General features: G+C 43.1%; 1 protein-coding gene and 1 pseudogene across 1 annotated transcript; one reads left to right on the forward strand and one right to left on the reverse strand.

Moving 5' to 3' along the window:
* Positions 1 to 7,072: 7,072 nt before the first annotated feature.
* On the forward strand, positions 7,073 to 21,488 carry LOC112889167 (annotated as a pseudogene).
* A 601-nt stretch (positions 21,489 to 22,089) lies between these two features.
* On the reverse strand, positions 22,090 to 25,412 carry LOC112888379 (expansin-A16). Its single transcript, XM_025954585.1, has 3 exons — positions 24,928 to 25,412; positions 23,525 to 23,846; positions 22,090 to 22,582 (listed from the first exon to the last, which is right to left on the reverse strand). The coding sequence occupies exons 1-3, from the start codon at positions 25,076 to 25,078 to the stop codon at positions 22,273 to 22,275; spliced, it is 783 nt and encodes a 260-aa protein (XP_025810370.1). The 5' UTR covers positions 25,079 to 25,412; the 3' UTR covers positions 22,090 to 22,272.
* Between the last annotated feature and the right edge of the window lie 207 nt (positions 25,413 to 25,619).

Here is a 25,619-nt window from a genome sequence, read left to right on the forward strand (position 1 = left end):
AACCGGTGCTGACGTGGGGGAGAGTGGCGCTCCCAGTTTTACCGTTTTTGTCATGCCACGTGCTTTTCCTCTGTTTTATGTAAATTTTATTATTTAGCTTTAAAATATAATTAGGTTTTATTTTTCAAACAAATAATCTGCTACCCACCACATACTAAGCATTTATGATAACAATTTAGAGATTTAATAAAGAGAACTAAACATATCTATATAGATGAAACCGTCTATGCACTCTTTCTAGCTCTTGATAAATGATCCAATCTTTTTTTTTTCAGGATATCCATCTAGTAGATGATATGGTAGAAATTTAATGAAGAGAGAGAGGACAGAATATCAATATGTATGATATGGTAAAAATTTAATGAAGAAAAAGAAGAAAGCATATCGGATGAAACCATCTCTCCACTTTTTGTAAGGGCATTTCCAACCCTCTATGTAGAATAGTTTTTATATTAATAATTGTACAGTTAAATAGGAATTTAGTTTAGATAATAGAGGGGAGATGGTAGTGTCAGATCTCATGCAAATCTTGGTTTCAACGTCAAATACAATGAAATAGACACTATCAAATTTGTACTTGGAGATGGTAGTGTCTTCATAGTACATGAAAAATATAATAGGTATATTTCGAATGTTGTTCGAAAGCTCTGGGCAAATCTCTTGCAGCAGTTGCAGCCGTTTTTTTCCCTCCACGAACATGTCATGCATCGAGCACAAAGAGCTACGAAGAAATTGGACATATGCTTGTGCCATTTTTGGACAGTTAGAGATGGGTAAGTCAGGCCAAACACTAGGAAAATACAATATAGATAATGAAGAGTGTCCGGTGAAAGTTGGAAGAATGAATGTAATACTACATGTGCTAGATTGAGCTGTTGAGAACCTCCAAGCAAAGAAATTGTTGTGTTTCTTGGGCTCTACCAATGTATAGCATCTTCTTTTTTTCATTTTCCCAAATGCTTTTTCCTTTTGTAGAAATGTGATATGAATATTGATTTTTCAAGAAAAAGAGATTATGTTGATATGACTAGTCAAAGAAACCATAAAAACCTCGGTCTTATGCATCCCATGGACCGGTCACAATTCTTGCCTGTCGATCCACCTCCCCCTCTTATTATTAGAACAATTAGGATAAATTGGATGAAAATTTTGCTTAAAAAGAAAATATGCTCATGAGTTACATATAATCTAGTTAAAGTAAAGTCCGGAGAAAAAAAATACACGTCCCTAAACTTTATCATACCCACAATTATCAATATTTATAAGGAAAAATTACATAAATAGCTATATTTTCCTTACTTGCCAAACCACGGTGGAAATGCTGTTGGTCAAATGCATACATACTGCCGATTTAATCATTTAAAGTGCTCGTAGTGTAAGATTATATACGTGACCATGAAGAATCCTGGAAGAGTGACAACAATAGCTCCAATCGTGGAACAAAAGAGAGCGAGGTTAATTAGCAAACGGTGCCATCATGTGTGCAGTCATCTTAATTCCGTAGCCTTGTTTTTGCATGTGCTCCGTATATACGAAGTACATGCTCCGTGTGATAGCCCGTGTTGGTCTCCGCGTGGATTCGTCCTGTAGAGGGAATCATGGCCGACGCGGAAAGATTTCTCACCCGAAGCCCGATGAGGCACAACCTAGACCCCTAGAGGTGGTAAACAGTTACTCCCTCCGTCAAAAAACTAAGGTCATCCTAGGTACCAGCCACCAAAACAGCAGAGAAAGCAAATGACCTTCTTACCCTCAATTACTGGTACCTTTTGGCACTGTTCGAGATTCATTTCTCTTTGCTACTCATTACAACACAGTCCGCATGCAGGTGTAATCAATATTAAAAAAAGTGCTTGGCGCCACAGAAAGCTAAAAGGCGCCAGAATCATGTTTCCACTGCAAATTTTGCTCCAAAATCACCCCACCGCGCCAAAAACTAGTAGTACCAGGCAAATTACAAATTGGCTGGACCTAGCCTATAAATACAGACTAATACTACAAATTGAACCGCCTAGCTCCATATCCTACCACACGCATGAACTCAGTGAAGCAAAATGAGATTGGACCTCAATCAACCACCAGACACAAATGGAGAGGCTTCTCATGGACATCAAGACAGAGAAGAAGAAGATGCACATGTTGGAGGTAGCCTTCGGCGAGGTGGCATCCAAGCTCCATCGGCTCTCCATCTTGCCTATGGCCACTTGCATGAGGTCAGCCAAGCTCCATGGGCATTTCCTGTCCAGCCTTTCCATCTCCACTTCCAGGCTGCACATGAACAAATTCATAGAGGTGAGATATTTTCAGTGAACAAAAGGAACACCGCTTTCATTTTTATCTTTTACAAAGGTGATGACCTTTAGTCCTTTGTTCTAGAGGATGGGTTGCAGGTTGAAGGACAGCTTGAGAGAGAGGGCTTTCATGGTGATCTAAACTTTTCTGCACATGTTCAAGAGGAAGGAACATTTGCTGGTTAGTGTGATCTAAAGTGTGTACAACATTGCTCTCAGTAAATTAAAGTCTAGGAGTCTGTAACAAAGTATAACTCTTTTGGGTTTTTATTATTGCAAAAAATAGCATTTCCACATGATTTGCCTAGACAGACAAAAAAAAACTCTACAATCACAATTTTGGGCAGAGTAATGAACAAATCTTTTATTTATTTTTTGTAGCAAAGGTCATCACCTTTATTTCTTTGTTGTAGGGGATGCCATACAGGTTGAAAGAGAGGTCCACCATGGTCACCATACCCTTGATCTAAACTTTGTTGCACCTATACAGGAAGCAAGATTACTTGCAGGTTAGTGTGAAAGGAAATCTTTGCGGTCCCTTAAAGCACTCAATGGTTGTATATTGTAAGTTTGTAACATGTTCATATTAGCAGAATTAATATAACAACAAACATGAAGGCCTTGTAGTGTTACTGCCCATGTGTGGACAGATCCTACATAATTAGAATCTGAAAAAAGGAATTTAGGACCTCAAACAATCAAAGGTTAATGTCACAACGACATAGATTAATGACATGTTTGCTAATTTATCTCCCAAATTTACAACTTAGTTCACTGCATGACCAATTTATCACTAGCATATCTGATTATTAAAGCATGATTTTTATATTAAACAAGATCACATGTCTATTGTAGATGATGATCCAAGGGAACAGGAGAACCCAGCTATGCATGCACTTGATGAAAACTATGATGTGGACCAAATGGAGTATGATTGGCATGAATATGGTGTGTACACCAATTATGTCGACATAGTTTATGATGATGCTGAGGTGCTCAACTCAAACCAGGAAGATGCAAATGAATGTAGTAGGCGCCCAGATTTGACAGATACAGAAAGACAAGATGTATATGAAGAGCTACTACAGAGGTATCACAAGGGGATACTGAAAAAAGGCAGCACAAATGCAGTCGCAGATAAATTTAACATTCACCCCCGTACCGTGCAACGTGTATGGGAAAGAGCTAAGAAATGTATGAAAGATAGAGTAGCAGTTGATGTATCTTCTAGGAAGCCTAAGAATACTGGGCGGAAAAAAGTTGTTGTTGACCTCTCAATGGTCACTAGTGTTTCGTTGCTCCAAAGGAGTACTATACGGTCTCTAGCTGGTGCTATAGGAATGTCAAAAAGCGCAGTGCATAGGTGTTACAAAGAAGGGCTTATTAGGAGGCACTCTAATACATTGAAGCCTTATTTGAAGGAGGCAAACAAAAAAGAAAGGCTGCAGTGGTGTCTCTATATGTTAGATCCACCTTCTTTGCCAAACAATCCCAAGTTTATTGAAATGAAGTATATCATCCACACAGATGAGAAATGGTTCAATGCTACTAAGAAGGATAGAAATTTCTACCTATTGCCAAATAAGGAGGATCCTTATAGAACTGTGCAAAATAAAAATGCAATGGAAAAATGTATGTTATTGTGTGGAGTTGGGCTGCCTTGATTTGATGATGAAGGAAATTGCATATTTGATGGCAAGATTGGCATCTGGCCATTTGTGAGAAAGGTACCACAACTTTTACATGCTGTCATTTCCATAACTTGTCCTTCAGATTTATTTGTCATGCTAACATGTGTTCTATACTACCACTGTAGGAACCAGCACAAAGGAGCAGTCATAATCGGCCTAGAGGGACGTTAATCACCAAGCCGATCAAAGTTGATAGAGATACAAGCAGATCATTCTTAATTTCAAAAGTACTGCCGGCTATTCAAGCTAAATGGCCTGAACAAGGAAGACACGAGACAATATGGATTCAACAGGACAATGCCCCTTCACATGTGCGACCGGATGATGAGCAATTTAATATTGCAGTACAACAAACAGGACTTGATATCCGTCTCATGAACCAGCCACCAAATTCTCCGGATATGAATTGTCTAGACCTAGGCATTTTTGCTTCTCTACAATCCTTAGCATTCAGAAGGGTCTCTAGGAACTTGGATGAGCTGATTGAAAATGTGGAGAAGGAATTCAATGAGTATGATCCATGCACTCTAAGGAGGGTGTTCCTGACACTACAAGGATGCATGTTAGAGGTGATGAAAGCAGATGGAGGGAATCGGTACAAAATTCCTCACAGGAGTAAGGAGAAGCTAGAGGCACTAGGCATATTACCAAAATCACTTAGTTGTGATCGTCAGCTCTATAAGAAAGTGGTACAGTTGCTGAATACTCCTACTTGAGTGGTGCTATAGTATTGTTGCAATTGGTACTGCATCTTTTGCCCATGGTTTGTAAAGGCTAAGTAGTATTAACAGTCGGAACTAATTATTATATAATCAGTACTGCATCTTTTGGCCATGGTTTGTAAAGGCTAAGCAGTATTAACAATCGGTACTGATTATTGTATAGTTAAGCTTTGATATATGCTTTTGCGGTTGCCAAACATTACGTATTTACTTTTTTTTAGTTTGAAAGCTCTAGCCAAACGAACGGAGCTCTAAACTTACCAGTTCGAGCTGGGACTCATCCAATGGCTCGTATTCTTCCTCTTGTGAATATGCTGCAAGGTCCAAGGACATTTCCTGCTCTTGTGAAGATGCTGCAAGGTTCATGGACATTTCATCCTCATTTTCCTTGCCCTCCTCTAACTATCAAAGGCATAGTAGGAAGTAGTACGTATTAAAATTACAGCTCCATATAGGCATAAAGGATTACTCTACTTATTTTAAATAAAGTTGTAAATAACTACAAACCTTCCTCTGCTCGGTACTGCTGCACTTGGCCATTGCGTAAAACTTTTCTCTTGACCATGGGATATATCCAGGGAGCACCAAGCGAACCATCTCCAACTCAAAATCACCCATGACCTTATATTCTGGCTCTTGTACAGCAAGGTTCATGGGCATGGTCTCCTAAAAAGATCAAAATCATTAGTGACTTTCAATTGACCTTGTGGTTCATAATTGTAGATAGAAAACTATACTATATTGTACAAATTAAGCACACACACCTTGCTCTTAACAGTGTCCTGGTTGGCCATGCCCATCACCGAAGGTGGATCGACCTTTGGTGAGTGTGCTCGCTGGTTGTTGATCTCCCCTTCATTCTTATCCATGGTTGCAACATCAAGTGGCTCAGTCTCTGGCACAAACTCGCCGTCATCTGTGCAAATTATGCCTTGAAACCTTCATCATCCGAATCAGGGATGAACATGTACTCATCACCTCCTCCTTCTTGCGTGTCCTGGGCAAAATCGACGCCCTCGACAGCAAGGCGCTCAGAACGTACATCCCACCATGAGCCTCGACGCCTTTCACGGCCGGGGACACGCCTCTGCTGGCAGCGACAACCACTTCGGTGGCGACGGTGACGACCCGCTCTAAACCTGCCACCACTTGTTGACGAGCTGCTGCTCCAGGAGCTATGCCAGCCACTGCTACTGCCACTGGTCCAAGAGCTGGGCCCGACACCAATGGTGTTCGAGATGGGGCTGAGGCTAGAGCTCCAGGAGCTGGGGCTGCCGACGGTGCCGAAAGAGTTCGGCCAATCGTCGCCGCTCCAGGACCTCATGTCTCTGCAGCCGCTGCCTTCCCAGCTGCCGAACGGAGTCATATCGCCGGCGCCGCCGCCCCAAGAACTCACACCACCGCTCCAGGGCCTCGCGCCGCCAAAGCCGATGCAGGGCCTTGTGCCACTGCCGCCCCCGGAACTTGCGCCACCGCCGCCGCCGCCGCTCATGGGCCTGACGCCACCATGGTTACCGCTCAAGGCCCTCGCGCCATCGCGGTAGCCGCTGCTCCATGGCCTGGCCCCATCGTTGCCACCATGGTTGCCACTCCAAGTGATGGCGCCCTTTAACTCCTCCTTCGTACCTTGCAAGCTCCGGATCCAGGAGCCCTCGGCATCGACGACGTCGCCGCCGTCGCTGGGAACGCAAAGCCGCTTGCCGCCGCCGCCATCACTATGGAGGAAGTCACCGCCGCCGCCGCCTTCCATTGCAAGCCAAGGACGAGCCTGGGGAGCTACAGGCTGGGGTCGGAGGAGGTGATGGCGGCGTTGGAGTTCGGTCAGATTGGGCGGGTGCGCCGCTGTTGGAAGCGACCGAGCGCCGGCATGGAGGTGGATTGGAGCGGCGCGACGCGGAGACGTGAGCAGATGGGGAAAATTGTGACTCTGTTCGTGGGGAAGGAAGGGGAAAGGTGCATGCCTGCCTCTATCCGTGGAAAAGGAATCAGGAGGGGAGAGAGAGGCAGGTTTGGGTAGTGGAGGGTCCCACCGTGGCTAGTGGGCTGGTGGCAGACTCGCAGAGATGGCAGCCGACGAGAGTTTTGGGACAAAATCCTAATCCTAGAACGACCTTAGTTTTGGGACGGAGGGAGTAGGCCATAATGACCCAAGTACCTAGTATACGCAGGTAGGCAGCGGACACAACGAGCAAAAAATTTTCAGGACGCCCCGCACCGTGAAAGAACACGGGTTTAACCAGCAACAGAGGCACAGAGCCCCAGCCGGCAGCCGATGGCAGCCATCCGTGGATTACCGCCAACCCCGAGGGCAATTCCGTCACGCACCGCCGTATATTATACCGTGGCCGGCCGCCTGGTAGCAACGGCCGCTCCGTCTCCCTCCGTATCGCCAGCACCCACCCCGCCCTCCCCCTCTAAACCCACTCGCCGCGCGTCGCCTCCGCTTCCGCCTCCGCCTCCTCCGCCGGGTAATGCCCCAACCCCCTTGCTCCGCTCCCGCTCTCCTAGTCCCCGTCCCATCCTCTCGCCGCGGCACCCGCGCCGTGCATTTCGTTTTGTTGCCCCGCGGGGGCTCGTGGGCGCAGGGTGCTTGGGTAGGTTTTCCCCCTCCTTGTTTGGGCCTTGGGGGGTGCCCCTCCCCCGCAGCGCGCGCTGGTGCTCTGCTCGGCCGCTCTGCAGCGCCGCGTGCATGGTGTGCCTGTCGCGGCGCTTGCTCGCTGATCCTGCTTGGGTTTGGGGGGTTTGTGGCCTACTGGCGGGGGTTTTCTGTGCGGGGTTCGGTGGCTTTCCCCTCTACGTCACAGTACTTTGCTTGCGTGATGTTCATTGTGTTATCGGGGGTTTATTCCCGCTCTAAAATAATCCGCTAATATCCGCGTTTCCGCTAATATCCATCCACTTTATTTTTTAAATTTCATGGAAGCATTATGTGTCTGTTCTTTTCATGTCTTGATGTATATGCTCTATAAAATCACAACTATGCTTTCCTTTTTCAGGTCGTTCAGGTTTATTTCATTTATGCCGACTAAAGCATACCAGAAGAGTGACCTCCCAAAATTTTCACTGCTTCCTGATCCCCAAGATGGCCGTCAAAAAACTGAATGGGGAAAGTTCATGCACTTCCTATCGGATTATAAAAAGGTAAATATTTTCTGCATTGTCCGTAAAGATACTGAATAAGCGCACATGTTGTTTGTGTTTTTACCGCGAGCCTATGTAGGGTAAGAGATTATTTGGTAAGGGATCGCCGGATCCGGAACTTGAAGGTAAAAGCGAGGACACAAGATATAGATTTAGACAAGTTCGGGCCGCTAGAGTAGTGTAATGCCCTACATCCTATTTGGGGTATTGTATATTGGGCCCTACGCTTAGGTGTTGAGTTGCTTCTTGGCTGCTTTGCCGATCTAGTATCCCTGCCCTCCTTTATATATCCTAGAGTGCGGGTTACTAGTCGGTTACAAGGTAGGAGTCCTAGTAGGATTACAGGGTAGAGTCATAGTAGGATCACAGAGGAATGCTAGTACGAGTCCGACTTCGTTTTCCCTATGGGTAGCTTTCATGCGGGTACCTGAGGATCTATCCCTGGTAACCTCCCGAGCTCTTCGTAGCTGAGTAGTGCAAGCTTCTGAGTACTTCTGGAGTCATCTTTAAATTCTTTTGAACTTCACCTAAAATGTGTCTTTCCGAGTACTTTCCTGGCTGTTTCGAGGCCGCGAGGTGCTCTTGCCCAAGTAGATTTCAAGTCTTCAAAAATTATCTTCTGTATGGGGTGCGATAAAAATCCCACTCCATATGGAGTAGCCTCCGAGTCTTAGGTTGAATCGAAGAATCAGGCTGAGGGTCCAATTAGTCTTGAATCTTCTTTCCTTTATCTTCCAAATAGATTTGAAAAATATGTCGCTGATGACACATATCCTGCAGCCCCCGATCCTTAAATCCAAATCCCAAATTTGGAAAAAGGATCCAAAAGAACGTGGCATGCGTTGTAGAATTTTGTAGAATCTGAATTGATGATTAAAATACCGCTCAAAACAGATTTTATTCCAAAGGACCCTTAGGCCGCCGATGGTTTTTTAACCACGCAGTAACCTAGGATTACCTTTTTCGCCTTCAATCTTCACATGAGTCAGCATCCGAGTAGTTTTGTGGCATCCAGCCCTCGAGCTTACGAGCTAGGCGAGCCATAGAAGCCATGTCGAGTAGTTATTGGTGTCCAGCCCCCGAGCCTGGGAGCTAGCGAAGCCGTGATGGCGCGCCAAGCGACCTTGAGAGTTGTCACCTGAAAAAAGACAATGCAAACATTATGTAGCATAATATTTAGTATTGAATATACCGAAATTTATTCGATGTAAAAATAAATTTGTTATGTCGAGCTCTTGTTTAGGCCATGTAAATCTCTCAAGTAGTCCGCCTATTACGTTTAAGCACCTGGTCCTGTTTTAGCTGTTGCTCATAGCGTGTATGAGATCTTTGTCCCGTGTACGCGTAGAGGTGTTAGGCATGATAGAAGAACCGAGGTTTCATGGATTAAGACATGTGCTACCCGAGTAGATTAGCGACTGTTAAGAGAAGACAACAAATGCAGGAAAAAGTAGTCGTTACAATAAAGAGAATGCTCGTTGGCATGAAGTAGTCGGCGAGAGCGCGTATTGCAGTGAGCATGTCCGTAGGGTGTAGCCGCTGTGAGCCCGACACAACTCAGTCTTCCAAGCGCGTGGGCGGTTCGTCAGCAAACTCTAGAAGTAGTCGATCACGGTGTAGCCCTTGAGGGTAATTCCTGTTGAGAGGCGTACCCAAAATAGTAGCCGATCCTATGAAGAACAAGTCGGAAAAGATATAAGTGACTTAGCTTGATTCGTGGGCGATTGTCGACAAAGCCGTGGCGGTCGTTGATGAAGCCGCGACGGTTGTTGATGAAGCCCGACTAGTCGGAATCGATTCCGACTAGTTATTGACGGTGTGAGGCTCGTTCCCGACTAGTTTTCTAGTCGAAACAAGTATTCGAAGTAGTCGGCGGCGGTTCGCGGAGCGTCCTCGCGAAGTCGAAGTAGTTGTCGGTGGGTCGCCGACCGTCCTCGCAAAGTCGAAGTAGTTTGAAGATGAGGTCCTTCAAGCTCGCCCAATGATCTTGTTAATCTGACTCACGGTGGGCGCCAACTATTGGTGTTTTTACTGCCAGCCTACCTGGGGATACTCTAAGGTAGGAGATCATTTGGTGAGGGATCGCCGGATCTGGAACTTGAAGGTAAAAGCGATGACACAAGACACAGATTTAGACAAGTTCGGGCCGCTAGAGTAGCGTAATGCCCTACATCCTGTTTGGGGGTATTGTATATTGCGCGCTGCGCTTGGGTATTGAGTTGCTTGTTGGCTGCTCTGCCGATCTAGGTATCCCTGCCCTCCTTCGTATATCCTAGGGGGCGGGTTAATAGTCGGTTACAAGGTAGGAGTTCTAGTAGGATTACAGGGTAGAGTCTTAGTAGGATCACAGAGGAATCCTAGTAGGAGTCTGACTTCGTTTTCCTTGTGGGTAGCTTCCTTGAGGGTACCTGGGGATCTATCCCTAACACAAGTAGCTTTTGGTATCTTCAATGAATCTCTTAAAAAATTGGGGTCGGGATTACGATCAACCAACTTACTATCTTGGGAGGGAGTTCTCACTTTTTTTTTGGTGTGATGTAAGTAGCTAAGTTGTTACAAAAAGTGTATATTAGCAGGGACATCTGGATTAAGAAGGGTAAGGGAAGGTGGGAGGGAGAGGGGCTCGGTGTGCTCAGAATTTTCTGTTCAATCATCTGAAACACTGTAGGCAGGTTTATGTGCTGTATCTTTTTTGTCACACAAGCTAGTAAATCTGTTCTTGTTTTGCTTCTGAAGGCTGCTATTGCTAGATGTGGATCCTCAACCTTCCACATACTTCCTCCTCAATCTGACGAATGTTCAAACTTTTCACATGCGGTGCTCTTGTATGAGTGTGGACAAAATGGCCCTGGAGATTGCAATCAGATGGCAGGAACATCTGGTGAGGGGTTTTGCTGTGCTGTCTCTTGAAAACAACTCTTTATGCTAAGATAATTCACTAGCCCTACATAGGTATATTCTATAATCTCGATTTCATCATCACCAGTTTGTTTGTGTGGATGATATCATGCCATTTCATAAAGATTGCACTATTGAGCTATCTTTTGTTTACTTCCCCATTTCATGGTGTTGGGTTCTACATGCTTGAAGTTGATGATATGCAACTCAATATACCATACATTTCTTTGAACTTTGATGATTCAAATTTTCCAGTTGACCATTCTTTCTTAATTATCATGACAACAGGGAGACATGTGAATGATCCTGCAATGAATTCTTCAAAGAGGTCTTACAAGAGTGAAGTTCATTATGGCTCAAGGAACACTAAGCCACCATACTTTAAAGAGGAGATTTGTGATAGTGGGCCGGATCCCAAGGAGATGGAAACTTCACCTAAGCATCGTAATCCACATGTCACAGAAGTCCATAGACCAGTTCCGGAATCCTCACCATGCGAGTCCGTTGAAGACAGCCCTAGAGTTTTGAATCCAGTAGTAAAAAGGAGAATGGCTTCTCCTACAACAAATTTCGTCGTTGCAGACCCTAGTTATCTGCGAACACTTAGTCAGACACATGCTGGCTGGATATTTGGAGCAATAGCCGAGCTCATTGACAACTCCAGAGATGCTGGTGCATCTAGGTATGCTCATATCTTCAGGATGTTGTAATCATAATATGGTGATTTTTATTTTTGCAATCATTTTAGGTCCAGGTTGCAATCTGCTATGGTGTGTTGTGTTGCATCATGAAATCTAGTTGGTTAAGAAAACATCTACCAATTTTAATAATAAGATATTCTCATGTGGTCCTAAGAAAGGTTCACAGTTGGTTAATATTTTCAAAGAAAAAAGGAAAATTCTCTGAACAGAAAAATTGAACTGTAGATCACAGACTAAAAGTCACCATGGTGTCACCCTTCTTTTTGTAGTTCTCAGAATCCTTTTGCAAGATATGTTACACAGTTTATGCACTGCTTTCAGTTATTCCTCATTGATCATGCTAAACTACCTGTTTCTTGTTTATTGTTGTTTATCCCTATTGAAGGTTGAATATTTCTGTTGAATCTTTATTTTCAAAGAAAGCACAAAGGAAAATTACTGTTTTATCTGTAATTGATGACGGACAAGGAATGACTTATGCTGATATGATGAGAATGATCTCTTTTGGTCACAAACGACCTACTGATCATCGAGAGGATCAGATTGGGAGATTTTGAGATCGGATTTAAGGTAGACACCTCTCAGTTGTAGAATAGCTGCATCTTTCTCTATTTCAGTATTTCTACTCACAGTCACAGTGTTAGATTGCACTCTTATTCTATCCTCATTGTTGATGAGATCTATGCTTTAGGTGTCCTTCAAATACTTAAAATCTCGAAGCCCCAATAATGAATGCAATATGTTACATTGGTATGGTGACAACTGAAATAGTTTTATCTGAAGGCACTTATTCATGTGATGCTGAGAATTTGTTTTTATGTTATTCAATAGCCCCAGATGGTCTGTTCATTCTGCAATGACAATGATAGAGATCTACAATCAATTCATCATTGTTGTTGCTAGGTTTTTTCTGCCAGTGTTACCTCCAAGCTGATATACACAATACACCTCGTCATTTCTGTCATAAAAGCTTTAATGAATGAAATGCGCATTGTTTAGATATAATACTTTAAGATCAAATTGATATTAGTTCTATTAGTTCAGAGTTCCTGATTCAGGATTCATAGGCATCCTTCCTAGTCCTAGTGTTGTAAACAGTACTTCAATCATGCGTGCAGTATTGGCCAATCAAAATTTTGCATACACAGTTATATCGTATGAAGATTGTTGTAGTTGTTACTAACTTTACTATTTTCTTTATGCTGCATGTAGACTGGTGCTATGAAACTTGGAAAAGATGCAATTGTGCTCACACAAACTTCATCATCCAAATCAGTGGCCTTTCTTTCTCAGTCTTTTAATGAAGAAAAGGATGTATGTATTGTTCTTATTGCTTGCCCTAGTATATCACATTCTATTGTGGATCTATAAATTGGATAATTTTCTGCAGAATCTTGTGATCCCTGTGGTGGCGTATCGAAAAGAAGGGCAATACATGGAAGTTGATTTGAGTGTCCAATCTGAAGCTAAACAGAATATAACCTGAATGCTATTAAGGAGTTTTCTTCCTTTAACGAGTATTTCATAGTAGAGAAATTAGGCCTATTTGGTGAAGAACGTACTGGGACACAAATTTACATATGGAATTTAGACAGATGGGGTAACGATTACACTTTGGAGTGGAATTCTGGCAAGTCTTCTGAAAATCCAGTGCACAATGGTCGTGGAGACATATTAATTCGTTCAAGAAGAGTGAGATCACGTCCAGTACAAACAAGTAACAAGGTATGCTCCGTGACTCTTCATCAATTTATATTTTATCTCTTTGAGGCAAGAGGCAGCCATACTAAAAATGACTTTAGAGAGTTATTTTCAATTTTACCGTGTACCAGAAGTTTGTTGTAGCTTTCTGATGGAGTACTGTACCTTTCATATTTTTGTATACTGCCTGTAAGCTTTGCTTTGGTAGTTTGATTCTGAGGTATTTCTATGAGTCCTCAATATGGGATGACGTAAAAACTTTTTGTCCAAAAACTAATTGGATGTATTAGCAGACGATGCATATCACTTGCACATTAAGTACTCTAAACCTTGTGCATGACTGATTTGGACCCTAACCATTTTCTTCGGTCATGTCATGGTTATCAAGTTCTTAATTTTGCATTTCCAATTCTTTCTGTGCATTGGATCACTTCTTTTATGGATTGTATTCATAGGTCCTGTTGGACTATTCTCTTCAGTCCTATTTGGAAGTTATGTTCCTGAATCCTCGGATGAAGATATCTGTCCAAGGGTCTTTGGTAAATATTCTTGTGTCATTTCTTTCTATATCACAGTGCATCTATATTCCTGTTTTCATTCGTTGGGTTTTGTACTTGGCAGGTCAAAAGCCGCCCTTTGGCAAAGACCCTTAACAAGACATCTGTTATTTCTGGTGAAATTATGTGAAGGACTATTCTATTGACTCTGGGAAGGAGCAAGGTAGAATGGGACAGAACAAATTCTGGAATTTTCTTATATTGGCATGGTCATCTAATTGAGGTGAGATTATCTATTCTGGTTTACTGCTCTGCCTTCTAGATTAGAGGTGGTGAGGGAATTGTAGCTTGAGCATGGAAATACATGTTAGATTTAACAGCTATTTGCAGGAATTTCATTGACCTTTTCATGTCCAAGTTTGAGCTGAAAATGTTTGTTTTGTTGTACTTTTGATCATGTATTTCGCTTTTCAGTCTTACAAACGGGTTGGAGGCCAAAAGCATAGTGTTGACATGAGACATGGAATAATAGGAGTTGCAGACATCGCAAATCTCATTGTAAGCTTCAAATACCATGGCTTTCCTATACTTCGTTTTTTGTTTTCAGTGCGAGAAATTCAGTTGTCCTTTCGTTTAGTCCATAGAATTAACTTCTCTATTCTTTTGCAGGATGATGGAGATGGTAATTCTTGGGTTTTGAACAGTAAATAGGGATTTCAAGATTGTGAAATGTATGCTAAACTGGAGGAGTGGCTTGGTAGGAAAGTGGATGAAAACTGGGACACACATTTTGACAATCTCGAGTTGGTATGGATTATGATTTTGTTTACTCTGAAATATATTATTAGATATGCGTTGCTGCTCATGCACACCGGGCCATGAAGTGCTAAATGTTCATATTTGTTTCTTCTCTTGTCGTTAGGTGCTAAATTTGCATGTTGTATATGGACTAAGTTCTCATTGTGGATTACTTTATGTTATTCTGAAAAGATTATATGCACTCTCTTTTTTTTAAAGTGTTCACTCTAGTTAACTTTCTTTATCCAGAGAAAAGGGGATGAGCGCCACAAGCCTGATTCTGAATGGGTTCAGTGCTACAGCTGTCGTAAGTGGAGAATGTTGAATGCAGGCTTCAAAACAGACACTCTTCCGGAGGAATGGTTTGTATCAGGCAATCATAAAGGAGTTTCATACATGATAAAGTCGTGATTTTAGTGTTGTGCCCTTCTTAGCTGCAATAAGGCAACTGATTGATTTACATGCTAGCTGTACAAGAGCAGTTATTTTTATTAGCAGCCATCTTACTTTACATGTTAACCAGGCAATTATGCTCTCTTTAATCATATACTATGTTGTATCCATATGCAGTAGTTTTATCATTGTTCACTCCCGGTCCATTTTTATAGACTACACTAAAGTAATCAAATACCTCTCTCTCCACCATTACTGCTGTCCGGGCCCACCAGCACGCCAAACTGGGCGAAGCGCTCGTCGAGTGCATGAGCGACAAGCTGCGCGCTCTCTCCTCGCTTCTCCGCGCCACCTCATCAACTAGGATGACGTGTCGGTCGATACGAGCACTATTGAACCTGCTCTAATTTCATTGCAGTTTTTAAGACTAAGAATTTGATAATTGTATCAGAGAAGTGTTATATAGGGATAAAACTTATCTCTTATCCTATAAAATTCTTTTACATGGTATAAAAATTTAATGCTATGATATTTTTATGAAATCTCCACTCTCCATTGAGACTGATCTAAGGCAGCATCCATTGATACAGTTTCAGCTTGATATCTAATATTAATCGTGTATAATCATTGCATATGTTAACATAGATACAATATAATGCACGAAACTACACCGAGAACTATTGGACGTGTGGTATACTTGTATTTATTCCGTGTTCTAACCTCGAAAAGGATGCCACTATACAGTGCCTTGGATCAACAGTGGCTGGTGCCTGGGTTAACGCCATGTCCATTCGTTTGCCCTCGCCTCGCTAAACCATCAAAATAGCTGACCGCTAGAGCAGTACTACTCCTGGACGTACTCTCCCCCTTCCCTAATGCAATTCTCGCTTTCGGAGAAGTTAAAATTAAATTTAATTAAATTTCTATTTTAAATAATTTATATTTTTAAATATATTTATTATAAAAATATATTATATAATTATTCTAATGATACTTATTTATAATATAAATATTAATATTATTTTATATAAATTTAATTAAATTTTAAATCATTCTACTCATTGGGAAGCAAGAGTTGTAATTTTTTTTAACGGAGGGAGTAGAGGTAAAGCCGGAGCCGGATACAGCAACGCGACCGTAACCGCGCAGCACGGCTGCCGTGTGCCGAGCCATCACGTCAGGTCAGGCCAAGTGAACTCACCACTTCACTGCAGCCAGCGTCGGCTCGCCTTGCTTTGCCAGGTTTTCCAGTTTTCCACCACTGGTGGACGCCGTCGGCCGCCTCGACGGCCTCGGCAGACTGGCTCGGCGTGGAGATAACTCGTGCAAGGCAGCCCGCTTGGCCTCAATGACTGAAACGGAGAAAAGAACATAAAAAGAAACACACAGAGAGAGGTGATTATAATGCGAGCCGTTTGCACGTTGCATTTTTGTGGGCTGCGTCCTTGTCACGTTAACATCTTTTTCTTTCTTTTCCGCGTGAAGGATAATTTGGCGACAAGATAAGTCACTTACTAGAGATCCAAACAAGGAGAAAACTCGGAGTGTCTTGATCGTACGTTACGATGCGCAATCAAACATGCATGCCAGCATGTCGTTGTTCGCCGTATGCTAGAGGAGGATTGCGCGGTTCAGAAGATTTTAATCTAATCCCGCGTCTAATTAAATGCTTTCACATCATATATGAATTAAACATATGCTGCCTACTCCGTTCCAAAATAGTTGCTCTTCTGTTTAAATTTTACCCATCAAGAATGCAGCTTTGGTTTTTAGTGAGGCTCATTTAAAGGATACCTCATCAATCCATACTATAAAAAATAAAATAATCGAAACTTTTCTTCTGGATTAGAGCATCTCTAGCAGTACTCCAATAAATCTTTCCTAATAACTAGTTAATAGGGATGTCTCGATAATTCTTTTATAGTTATTGGAAAAGTTGCTTTTGCAGTTCCCTAATAATCTCATCTCGAGCTAACTACCGTATCGGGAGGCTTCAAATCTTCCTCTATTTGGGGGGAGTTTGGGTGGATTATTGGTTCGTCCCAAAAATTATTGGGAAAAAAGAAATATAAAGGGGATCCGCTGGAGCATATATTTTACACAAATTTAATATGGTAGTTGGATTGGGGAATGGGGATTCGCCGGAGATGCTCTAGATCCACTGTTTTCTTCGCAAAGAATCCACTTGTCAGAACTAAAAGTTACCAACGTGTGGAGTATGATTCAAAACACCACTTATAAAATAATTCTGTCCAAACAGCCAAACTTTTTTACATAAACTCTCACCACCGCCCCCACAACCTTCCGCACGCCCCCCTCCTTGATTGCCTCTGATTTCAGTAATTGCTTGTCATTTCGGTAATTGACTCTAATTTTGATATTTATGTTTTGAAATTTAGAAAAAATGACTTGTTGCGTATATAGTCACATTCACGCATCAAGACACGTTCCATGTATAACATAATTTTCTTGAACTTTAAAATCTTTTGTATATATGATGCACTTTCCATTTATTTATTTCTTTATCAATCAAGGTACACTTTTCATTTATAATGATACACTTTCTATTGCCAATTGCAAATCACATTTGCTAAACGTTAATTTATGCCTATTTGAATTACATTCCTTGTGTCATAAATGTATGTAACTATGGTTTTCAAAATCAGTGGACTGAAAGCAATGATTGAAATAGTGATATATGCAATCAAGGATTGATACCTACACGTATTACTTTTCTTATTTTATAGATATATGTTATACACACCAAAATTTTCAAAATTGGTGGGTTAAAATTAAGAATTAGATTAGTGATTTAAACAATCAAGGATGGATACCTGCCTAGATTATTGTTTCTTATTTAATAAATGTCTAAGGTCAGTCCCAAACTCTCAATGCATGTTTCTATTGCGCAATTATCAAGAGTAAAATTTTGGTAATCCAACCGGACGAGTGTCATGGGAATGAAATTTCTCTCCGATCCTACGAAACTTTCTCTTTTCTCTCCTTACCAATACCCTGCCACATCAGGAAAGGAAAATTTAATAACGATGAAACTCTTATGAAACTTCACTGAGACTGTGCTAGCATATGCACCAAAGGTTTCTAAAAACAGCGGGCTGAAGTAAATAATTGGATTAACGATTTATGCTATCAAGGATTTATAAAATAAATTAATAAAATTTTCATTGGAAATAGCTATGCTATGGCCCATGTGGAAGGGCGAAATTTACCGGAGGAGTCAAAAGTTAATAAATGCATGAAGTGAGGGATAAACCACACGGGTAAATTGGTACCGGTACTCAGTACGCAACCACCGTGATTCGACCGGGTCCCAGGCCGACCCGAGTCCAGTGGCAGCCCCCCGTGGTTCCGCGCAAACCCGAGGGCGGTTCCGTCAGATGCCAGTCCAAGCATCGAGGCTTGCCATTGAAGCTTCACATACCGCTCCTCCGCCTGCTGCGCCCGTGATCCTCCGCATTCGAGCGCAAAGCCCCCCGCCTCCCCCCCCTCTCGTCTCGCCTCCGCCTCCGCCTCCGGCCGGTTCCCCCGCCGGGTAATGCCCAGCGCTCGCTCTCTTCCTCACTCTCCGCGCTTGCTTGCTTGCCGCGTCGGCTCATTATTCGTGTTCGAGGCTGCGGTTTTAATGGCCGATCAAGTTGGGGTTTTCTGGGTTGGGTTTGGGCACTGTGTTCAGTAGTTCTCTTTAAAGTTGACATTAGATGATTTGTTGAAAAATGTTGAGATCCCAGTGGTTACATATCGGAAGGAAGAGCAACACATGGAACTTGATTTGAGTATCCAGTCTGAAGCTACCGCAAAATATCATCTGAATACAATTAAGAATTTTTCTCCCTTTACCAAGTATTACCTTGGAGAAAAGATAGGGCTATTTGGTGAACAAGGCACTGGAACTCAGATTTGTATATGGAATTTAGATAAATGGGGCACAAATTACACCTTGGGGTGGCATTCTGGGAAGTCTTCTGAAAATCCTGTGCGCAAAGGTCGTGGAGACATACTAATCCGTTCAAGACGAGTCAGATCACGTCAAGGACAGTTAAGTAACAAGGTATGACTATAACTTTTCATCAATAATCTTTCAACTTCATTACAGTAACTTGTAATTCGCCGTAGCTTTGTAATGGGTTGCTATTGCTATGACATTTTGTAAATATACTGCTTGGAAGCTTGGTTTCTGGTAGCTTGTGAGGACTTAGTGATAAGCCTATTCACACTGTCACATTGAGTACTCAGAATCTTTTACATGACTGTGATTTGGAAGGAACTGAATCATTATCTTCTGCAGAAGTCATGACCAGCAATGATTCTTAATTTCGTATCATTGATTCTTTCTCTGCAATCAGATCACATCTCTTTCATGTCATATTCACAGGTGCCATTGGATTATTCTCGTCAATCCTATTTCGAGGTTATGTTCCTGAATCTTCGCATGAAGATATCTGTCCAAGGGTCTTTGGTAAATGTTCATGGTCCATATTTGTTTTTACATTATGTTGTATTTACATTCTCGTTTTCATTTGCTGGGTTTTGAATATGGCAGGTCAAAAGCCGCCCCTTGGCAAGGACCCTTAACAACACTTCTATTATGTCTGGTGAAATTTTGGGAAGGACTATTGTATTAACTCTGGGAATGAGCAAGGTAGAACGTGAGAGAATGAACTGCGGATTTTTTTTGTACTGGCATGGTCGTTTAATTGAGGTGAGATGATCTGTTCTAGTATTAATAGTCACAGTGCATGCTACAGTAGCTTTGGAAAGTGAATTGTAGCATAGCCTGTGTTGAGCACGGGAAATACATGTCGAATGTAACCCTTATTTGCAGAATTAGCTTGAGCATTTTTAGTTGTAGATCTTTTTTTATGTTGCATGCTATTTGCACTCTTTGGCTTTTGTATCTACAGTATATAGTTGTATGATATCTAACCTCTTCATATGTACACATTTTTTCACCTCGACTTTTGATTGTGTTTTCATTTTTCAGCCTTACAAACGAGTTGGAGGCCAAAAGCATAGTGCAGACACAGGACGTGGACTAATAGGAGTTGCAGATATTCTCATTGTATATCATGGCTTTACTACACACTGTTTTTTTAATGGCTGTTAAGTTCAGGTGTGTCTATGGAATCATTTTTTTTTTGCAGGACGAAGAAGATGGCCATCATGGGTTCTCAACAATAAACAAGGATTTAAAGATTGTGAGATTTATGCCAAACTGGAGGAGTGGCTCAGTAGGAAAGTGGATGAATACTGGGATGCAAAATATGATAATCTCGAAGTGGTATGGATTTAAGATTTTCATTACACTGGAATCTTTTTAGATAATTATGTGCCTATATGTTCATATAAGTATAAAAAGAGCATTAGTGGATCAGGTGTTTCTTTCCAATCCTTGCTTCTATTTAAGCATTAAGAGCTAAATGATTTATACACATGTACTAAGTTATCAGTGTAGATGATTTCATATCATTCTGAAAATACTATCATGTTTTCTTTGAAAATATTTTTCACTTTAGTTAACTTCATCCAGAGAGAAGAGGGGCAGGACTACAAGGATAAGGATGAATGGGTTCAGTGCTACAGTTGTCGTAAATGGAGAGTGTTGAATGCTTGCTTCAATCCAGAGACTCTGCCAGAAGAATGGTTTGTATCAGGCAATAATGCAGGATGTTGATACTACATATCTGAGAAAAATGTTATAATTATATATCGTGCCCTCCTTGTATATCACGAGTTTTTTACATACTAAATGCACTAGAACACTTTTACTAGTGATACCTTTTCTTGTACATGCTTTAAAACAATTTTCTGCTCTTTTATGATTTAGCATACACAATGCTCATAGATGATTAAATCTACTGTTTTTATTTTGGCATTGCGTATTTCTTGGCTACCAATTGCTTGGAAGTCATTGATCAATTCAAGTTATTTGTTAAGTACTCTTGTACCAGTACAGTTACAGAATTTTCTCTAAAGGACAAAATGCAATATCTAGCCTCAATAAAGCTTGTACATATGCATGACCTATTTATTTTGATATTTTTGGACATATTTAAGCATTGTCAACCTCAATTTCAGGTTTTGCTACATGCCACCCTTCAATGGGAAATGTGAGATTCCACAGCAAAAAATGGGACACGGCGCCATCGTCGTAGGCGAGAAGAGATCTGGTTATGAAGAACAAAGTAGGGTTGCCCTGAAAGACAGTAAAGAAGGAACCGTGGTCTGAGAACATTGAGGTTGAAAGGACTACTCAACATGAACATGTGAAGGTAACTAAAAACTGAGACCATATAATGCAATTTTTATGGTAAAAACCATGGAAGTAAATAGCTTAACCATGTTCGGTAGAGTGTCCAGGGTATCCCAGCAACTGTCAACAAGGGAAAAGATTCTTCAAATGGCACCCTAGTAGTGCACACAATCAGCGGTGAGGATGGTATGAACTTTGTGAAGTTGAGGCCCCATAAGTTTTTTTAATTGATTATCTTGCATGAACTTGAATCCGGTTTCTGCTTTTTTTTTTAAGAATTCTTTCAGATGATCTTGAAGGCACCTCCTCGCAAACCGAGGATAATGCCTCTCGCCCTATGTGAAGAGATTAAGAAGGGGGCCTCCAAAGTCTTATAAGGCCTGACGGCAAATGAAAATGCACGGTAACTAGACCGTCTTTTTTCGGGGTCAACCATAGGCCTTAAAATTTTACTAGAGTAATTTTCACCCAGCTTTGTTCTCCTAGATTTTTATCTTGATCTAACTTAGTTCCTCTGTTTTTTCACTCCCAGCTGGTAAATGCTTTTGCTTGGAGGCTGATACCTGAGGAGTTGTTGAAATGCACTACTGGAGGAGCGCAGCAGCAGTTTGTAAATATTACAGGCTTTTGAAGTGCACCCTGCTTGTTTAAACATTGCAGGCTTTTGTGTAGTCCCAAAATTCAAACAATTATTATGCTATCTTGTTTGTAAATATAGTGGATCAGCCGTTTCTTCATGCTCTCATTGCAGTTTCTCGGGCCGAAAAATGTGTATTTCTGGTTTGTAAAGCCTGCATTGTTGGATCAATGGATGGAGCTTGGACGCAAAGCAAGTTCTTTTGGTGTTCAGGTGTTGCAGTGTCCTCTCATTCACAGGCAGGACCATGTACCTAGGTTTTTTTTTTGACTTCATGCCAGAACTGCCATTGCATTGCCATTTGCTGCTTTTATAGTGCTGAGCTCAAATGCTTGCTGTACGGCGTGATGTCTTAATGCACATATTTGGATTGTCACTTTTCTTAAAAGCAAATCTTCAAAAGATTTTATAGTGACATAGAAATTCTTTTGCCATCCAATACATTTCATGTTCTTGGGTCACAACACATCAAGAACCCACCCGTATAACTCTACTTACAAACGCCGCCGGCGCATGGTTTTCCGGCAGCGTCTACTCGACGAACTGCTTGCCCTCGAACGTCTGCGCGAACATCCAGTCCGCCGACGCGACGCTGTACGCGGTGACCGTCCGGCCCCTCCCGCCGGTGACCTCGAACGACAGCGGCTGGCCGCGGAGGTCGGCGTCGCACTGCCAGTTCTGGCCCCAGTTCCGCCCCATCGGGATCCACCCGGTCCTCGACCCCTTCACCTTCACGGCGGCCACCTCGCCGTCGGCCGCCACGTTGGTGATCAGCACCTGCAGGAAGTGCGCGCTGCCGGTGATCGTGAACCGCATGCCGCCCGCCCTGTCGCAGCTCACCCTGCGTCACCAACATTCACCAACTGTTCAGCTGCATCATATTCAGAAAAAAAAGTTTTGCTTTTTTTTTAAAAAAAGCACCATTTGTTCATGGTGGCGAGTGGCGATCATAGTGGAATTGCCCCCTTTTTTTTTTCTGAAAGTGATGAGTGGGCGATTTTCAGAATTAAAAACAATGCTATTAGTACTGTAGGTGCTAATGGCAGGATAACTTAAATTTGTATTCTGAGACAAAAAGGATCCTTGCTGTATACTCTTGCAGCAGTTGGGACACACTCATAGCATCTGTCTGAAAACGGGGAGGGTGCTCATAATGGACAGCACAGGTCAGATTCGAAAACAAAAAGGAAGCACTGACTGAAAGCTGATGTTTTTCTCCGTGCTTTCGAGACCCTGACGCTCCCTACCCATCGGCCAGCATCCCAAAGTGGGGTCTTGTTTAGATGCTCTCCAAATTGCAAATGTTATAAACCGGAGTACTGTAGCGTTTTCGTTGGTATTTGACAAATTTTATCTAATCATGGACTAACTGGCTCAAAAGATTCGTCTCGTGATGATGGAGAGAGAGTGTAAAAAGTTGGAATTTGAAGGAGATCTAAACAGGCCCTGGCTCGAGACACCCATCGCATATCCTACGATCCAATTCTAATCATCAACATCATTCTGGGCTTTCTCAAAAGGCAGTGCAGCCGCAGGCTTAAAAAATACACACTGAATGCGCTGCTCAAGAATGATGGCGAGCCATGTGCCATGGCTTTGCATATTCAGGTTCAAGCAAGTTGAAGTATGATAATTTGCCGGGACAGACCAATGAGCAGCGAGCAGTCCAATGCTCTCTCGAAATTTGTTTGTTGTCTCCTATATTTGTGAACTTTTTTTTAAAGGATTTTGGAAAAAGAAGAATTGAAACAGCGAGCAGATCAAGATCAGGCATGTAAGGTACCTACGGAACTGCACCGGCACGATGTCTGCCTTGGCCTTGGCGACGCGGAGGAACGCGGCCTCCGACAGCTCGAGGTGCTCCCGGGGGAAGTTGCACCAGCCGCCGGCCTCATCGGCGAGGCCCATGTTGGCGGGGCAGAAGTCCGTCGCCGTCACCACCACCGTTGGGCTGCCCCGGAGGCACCACTGGATGTGGTTCACGCACCGGAGCTCGTAGCAGCCACCGCAGGCGCCGCCGCGCCCGAACAGCGCCGCGCTCAGCCCCGCCGTGTAGCGCCCGTACCTGAAGATGTCCAGGTCGCCGTACCCGCAGGCGCCGCCACCTGAAGGAAACCATTGCATCGGACATCAGGCACTACAATAAGCAGCTTGTCTTCTTTTCACTCGTAGTTCATTCAGCAAAGAAAGTAAACAGAGAGTGATGCAAATATGAAAATTCTTGAATCCAGAATTTAGTTCTTGAATCCAGAATTTAGTTCCCCACCTTTTCCAAAGAAAAGTGTTCTCCCGTTTGGAACACTGGATAACTTTCTAAATTTTGTGAGAATTGAAATGTTTGAAGCGAAATCGCTGTGAAATTATGGCGTTCCAAACAGGCGTTTAGCCTGGATCAAAAGGCAATCTTTCAAGAGCAGTTGCAATGAATGAATTGTCTGCCAATGCGCTGTTTCATTTCTATAGTCATGATAGAAATTACTCTAGGCAAGCACCCTTCATGAGCTGTGTAAACAATAACAGGATAGCAGTAAAGAAAACCTCGCACTGTACTAGCTGTACTTGTACGTGCTTGCCTCTCATAAATTAGAATTTGTCAAAGCACCCATTCAATGTGCCTCAACTACAACTTTCTGAAAAGGAGGTCACAAATTTTCAAAGCCCATTTAGCGCAAGAATTGTGCTCCACCACCCCTTTTCTTTTGGCCGTCAAGGACAGCATTAATGCTGCAGTACCTTTCACAAATCAAGACAGTGCTGCTCTCATCTGCTACTCCTGAACATGCTTGGGATGTCCAGTTCCAAGAAGAATCACTCAATTCTTTCCGAAGAAAAGGGAGGGAGGAAGTAAAGTTCCACGATTCCATCCCTGAATCTCCTCCTCTGCTACTTCTCGGTATCAGTTTCTAGCCAACTAGGTGGGATCTGCACAGCACTACGCACTATCTCCTTGCCCATCGATTCGTGTTCGCAGACGGCATTCACCTTCTCCATTCTTTTCAGAAAAAAAAACAAAACAAAACGGGAAGCATTCGCCAGTCACTCACAGAAATGCAGAAAGGCCGGCAGTGGGAGAAGGGTGAGGCCGAGGAAGAACCGACTGACTGACTGACTGACACTGCTGGTTTCCCTGATGCTACACTGCTACTGCTACGATTGCGATGCTGAGAAAACGCAAGAGGCGCGTACCGTCGTTGAGCGGGTGCGGCTGGAACTCCTTGACGTAGGTGGCGGTGCCGAGCCTCCAGTCCTCGTAGCCGCCACTGCCGAGCCGTACGCCGCCGCAGAAGCCGGCTCCGGACAGCAGCAGCAGCAAGAACAGGGGCAGGGAGCTCGCCATGCCGCCCCCAACCCGCCTGCCGGCCTTTGCGCTTTGGTGATCGATCGGTGCCTCCTCTAGTCCTCTCCTGTCTCCTGAACGCCGCAAGACGAGCAATGGCGAGAGGGAAGAAGAAAGAGCCTTTTCTTGGAGCTGTTCTTGGACTGCCTGAACTAGAACGTGCAGTGTGCTTGGCCGGTGGTGGGAGGGGAGGAGACCGGAATGGGGGAGTCAAAGGTGACAGAGCCGGGCGCCAGGGGAGGAGGACCGGGTGCTGTGTAGAAGGGAGAGGGAGAGGGAAGGCGAGGCCGCTTTTGCCCGCTTCCTTTCTGCACAGGCTTTATTGGGATTTGCAGCAGTGGGTCAGGTTGGAGGAGGGAGCAGCCGCGGAGGCTGCCCTTTTGAGGACCTGCCCTGACCCGAGAGAAGACGGGACGGGACAGAGGAGAAGAGGACCGACTGACCAAGGAGAATGTCTTTTGCACCAGCGCCCTCCCCAAACATGCCGTTTCTCACATCGGCACCTCGCTGTCTGATTGACTCGATGAGTTCATCATCAGAT

The sequence above is a fragment of the Panicum hallii genome, chromosome 4 (assembly GCF_002211085.1).
Source record: "Panicum hallii strain FIL2 chromosome 4, PHallii_v3.1, whole genome shotgun sequence".
Taxonomy (NCBI): Eukaryota; Viridiplantae; Streptophyta; class Magnoliopsida; order Poales; family Poaceae; genus Panicum; species Panicum hallii.

What these genes read in the sequence shown, in the direction of transcription:
- LOC112888379 (XM_025954585.1), bottom strand. Translation starts at nt 25,078, where the DNA reads ATGGCGAGCTCCCTGCCCCTGTTCTTGCTGCTGCTGCTGTCCGGAGCC. An exon ending in GCCGCACCCGCTCAACGACG is followed by an intron (nt 23,847 to 24,927) that starts GTACGCGCCTCT and finishes GGTTTCCTTCAG; the next exon opens with GTGGCGGCGCCTGCGGGTAC. An exon ending in GTGCCGGTGCAGTTCCGTAG is followed by an intron (nt 22,583 to 23,524) that starts GTACCTTACATG and finishes TTGGTGACGCAG; the next exon opens with GGTGAGCTGCGACAGGGCGG.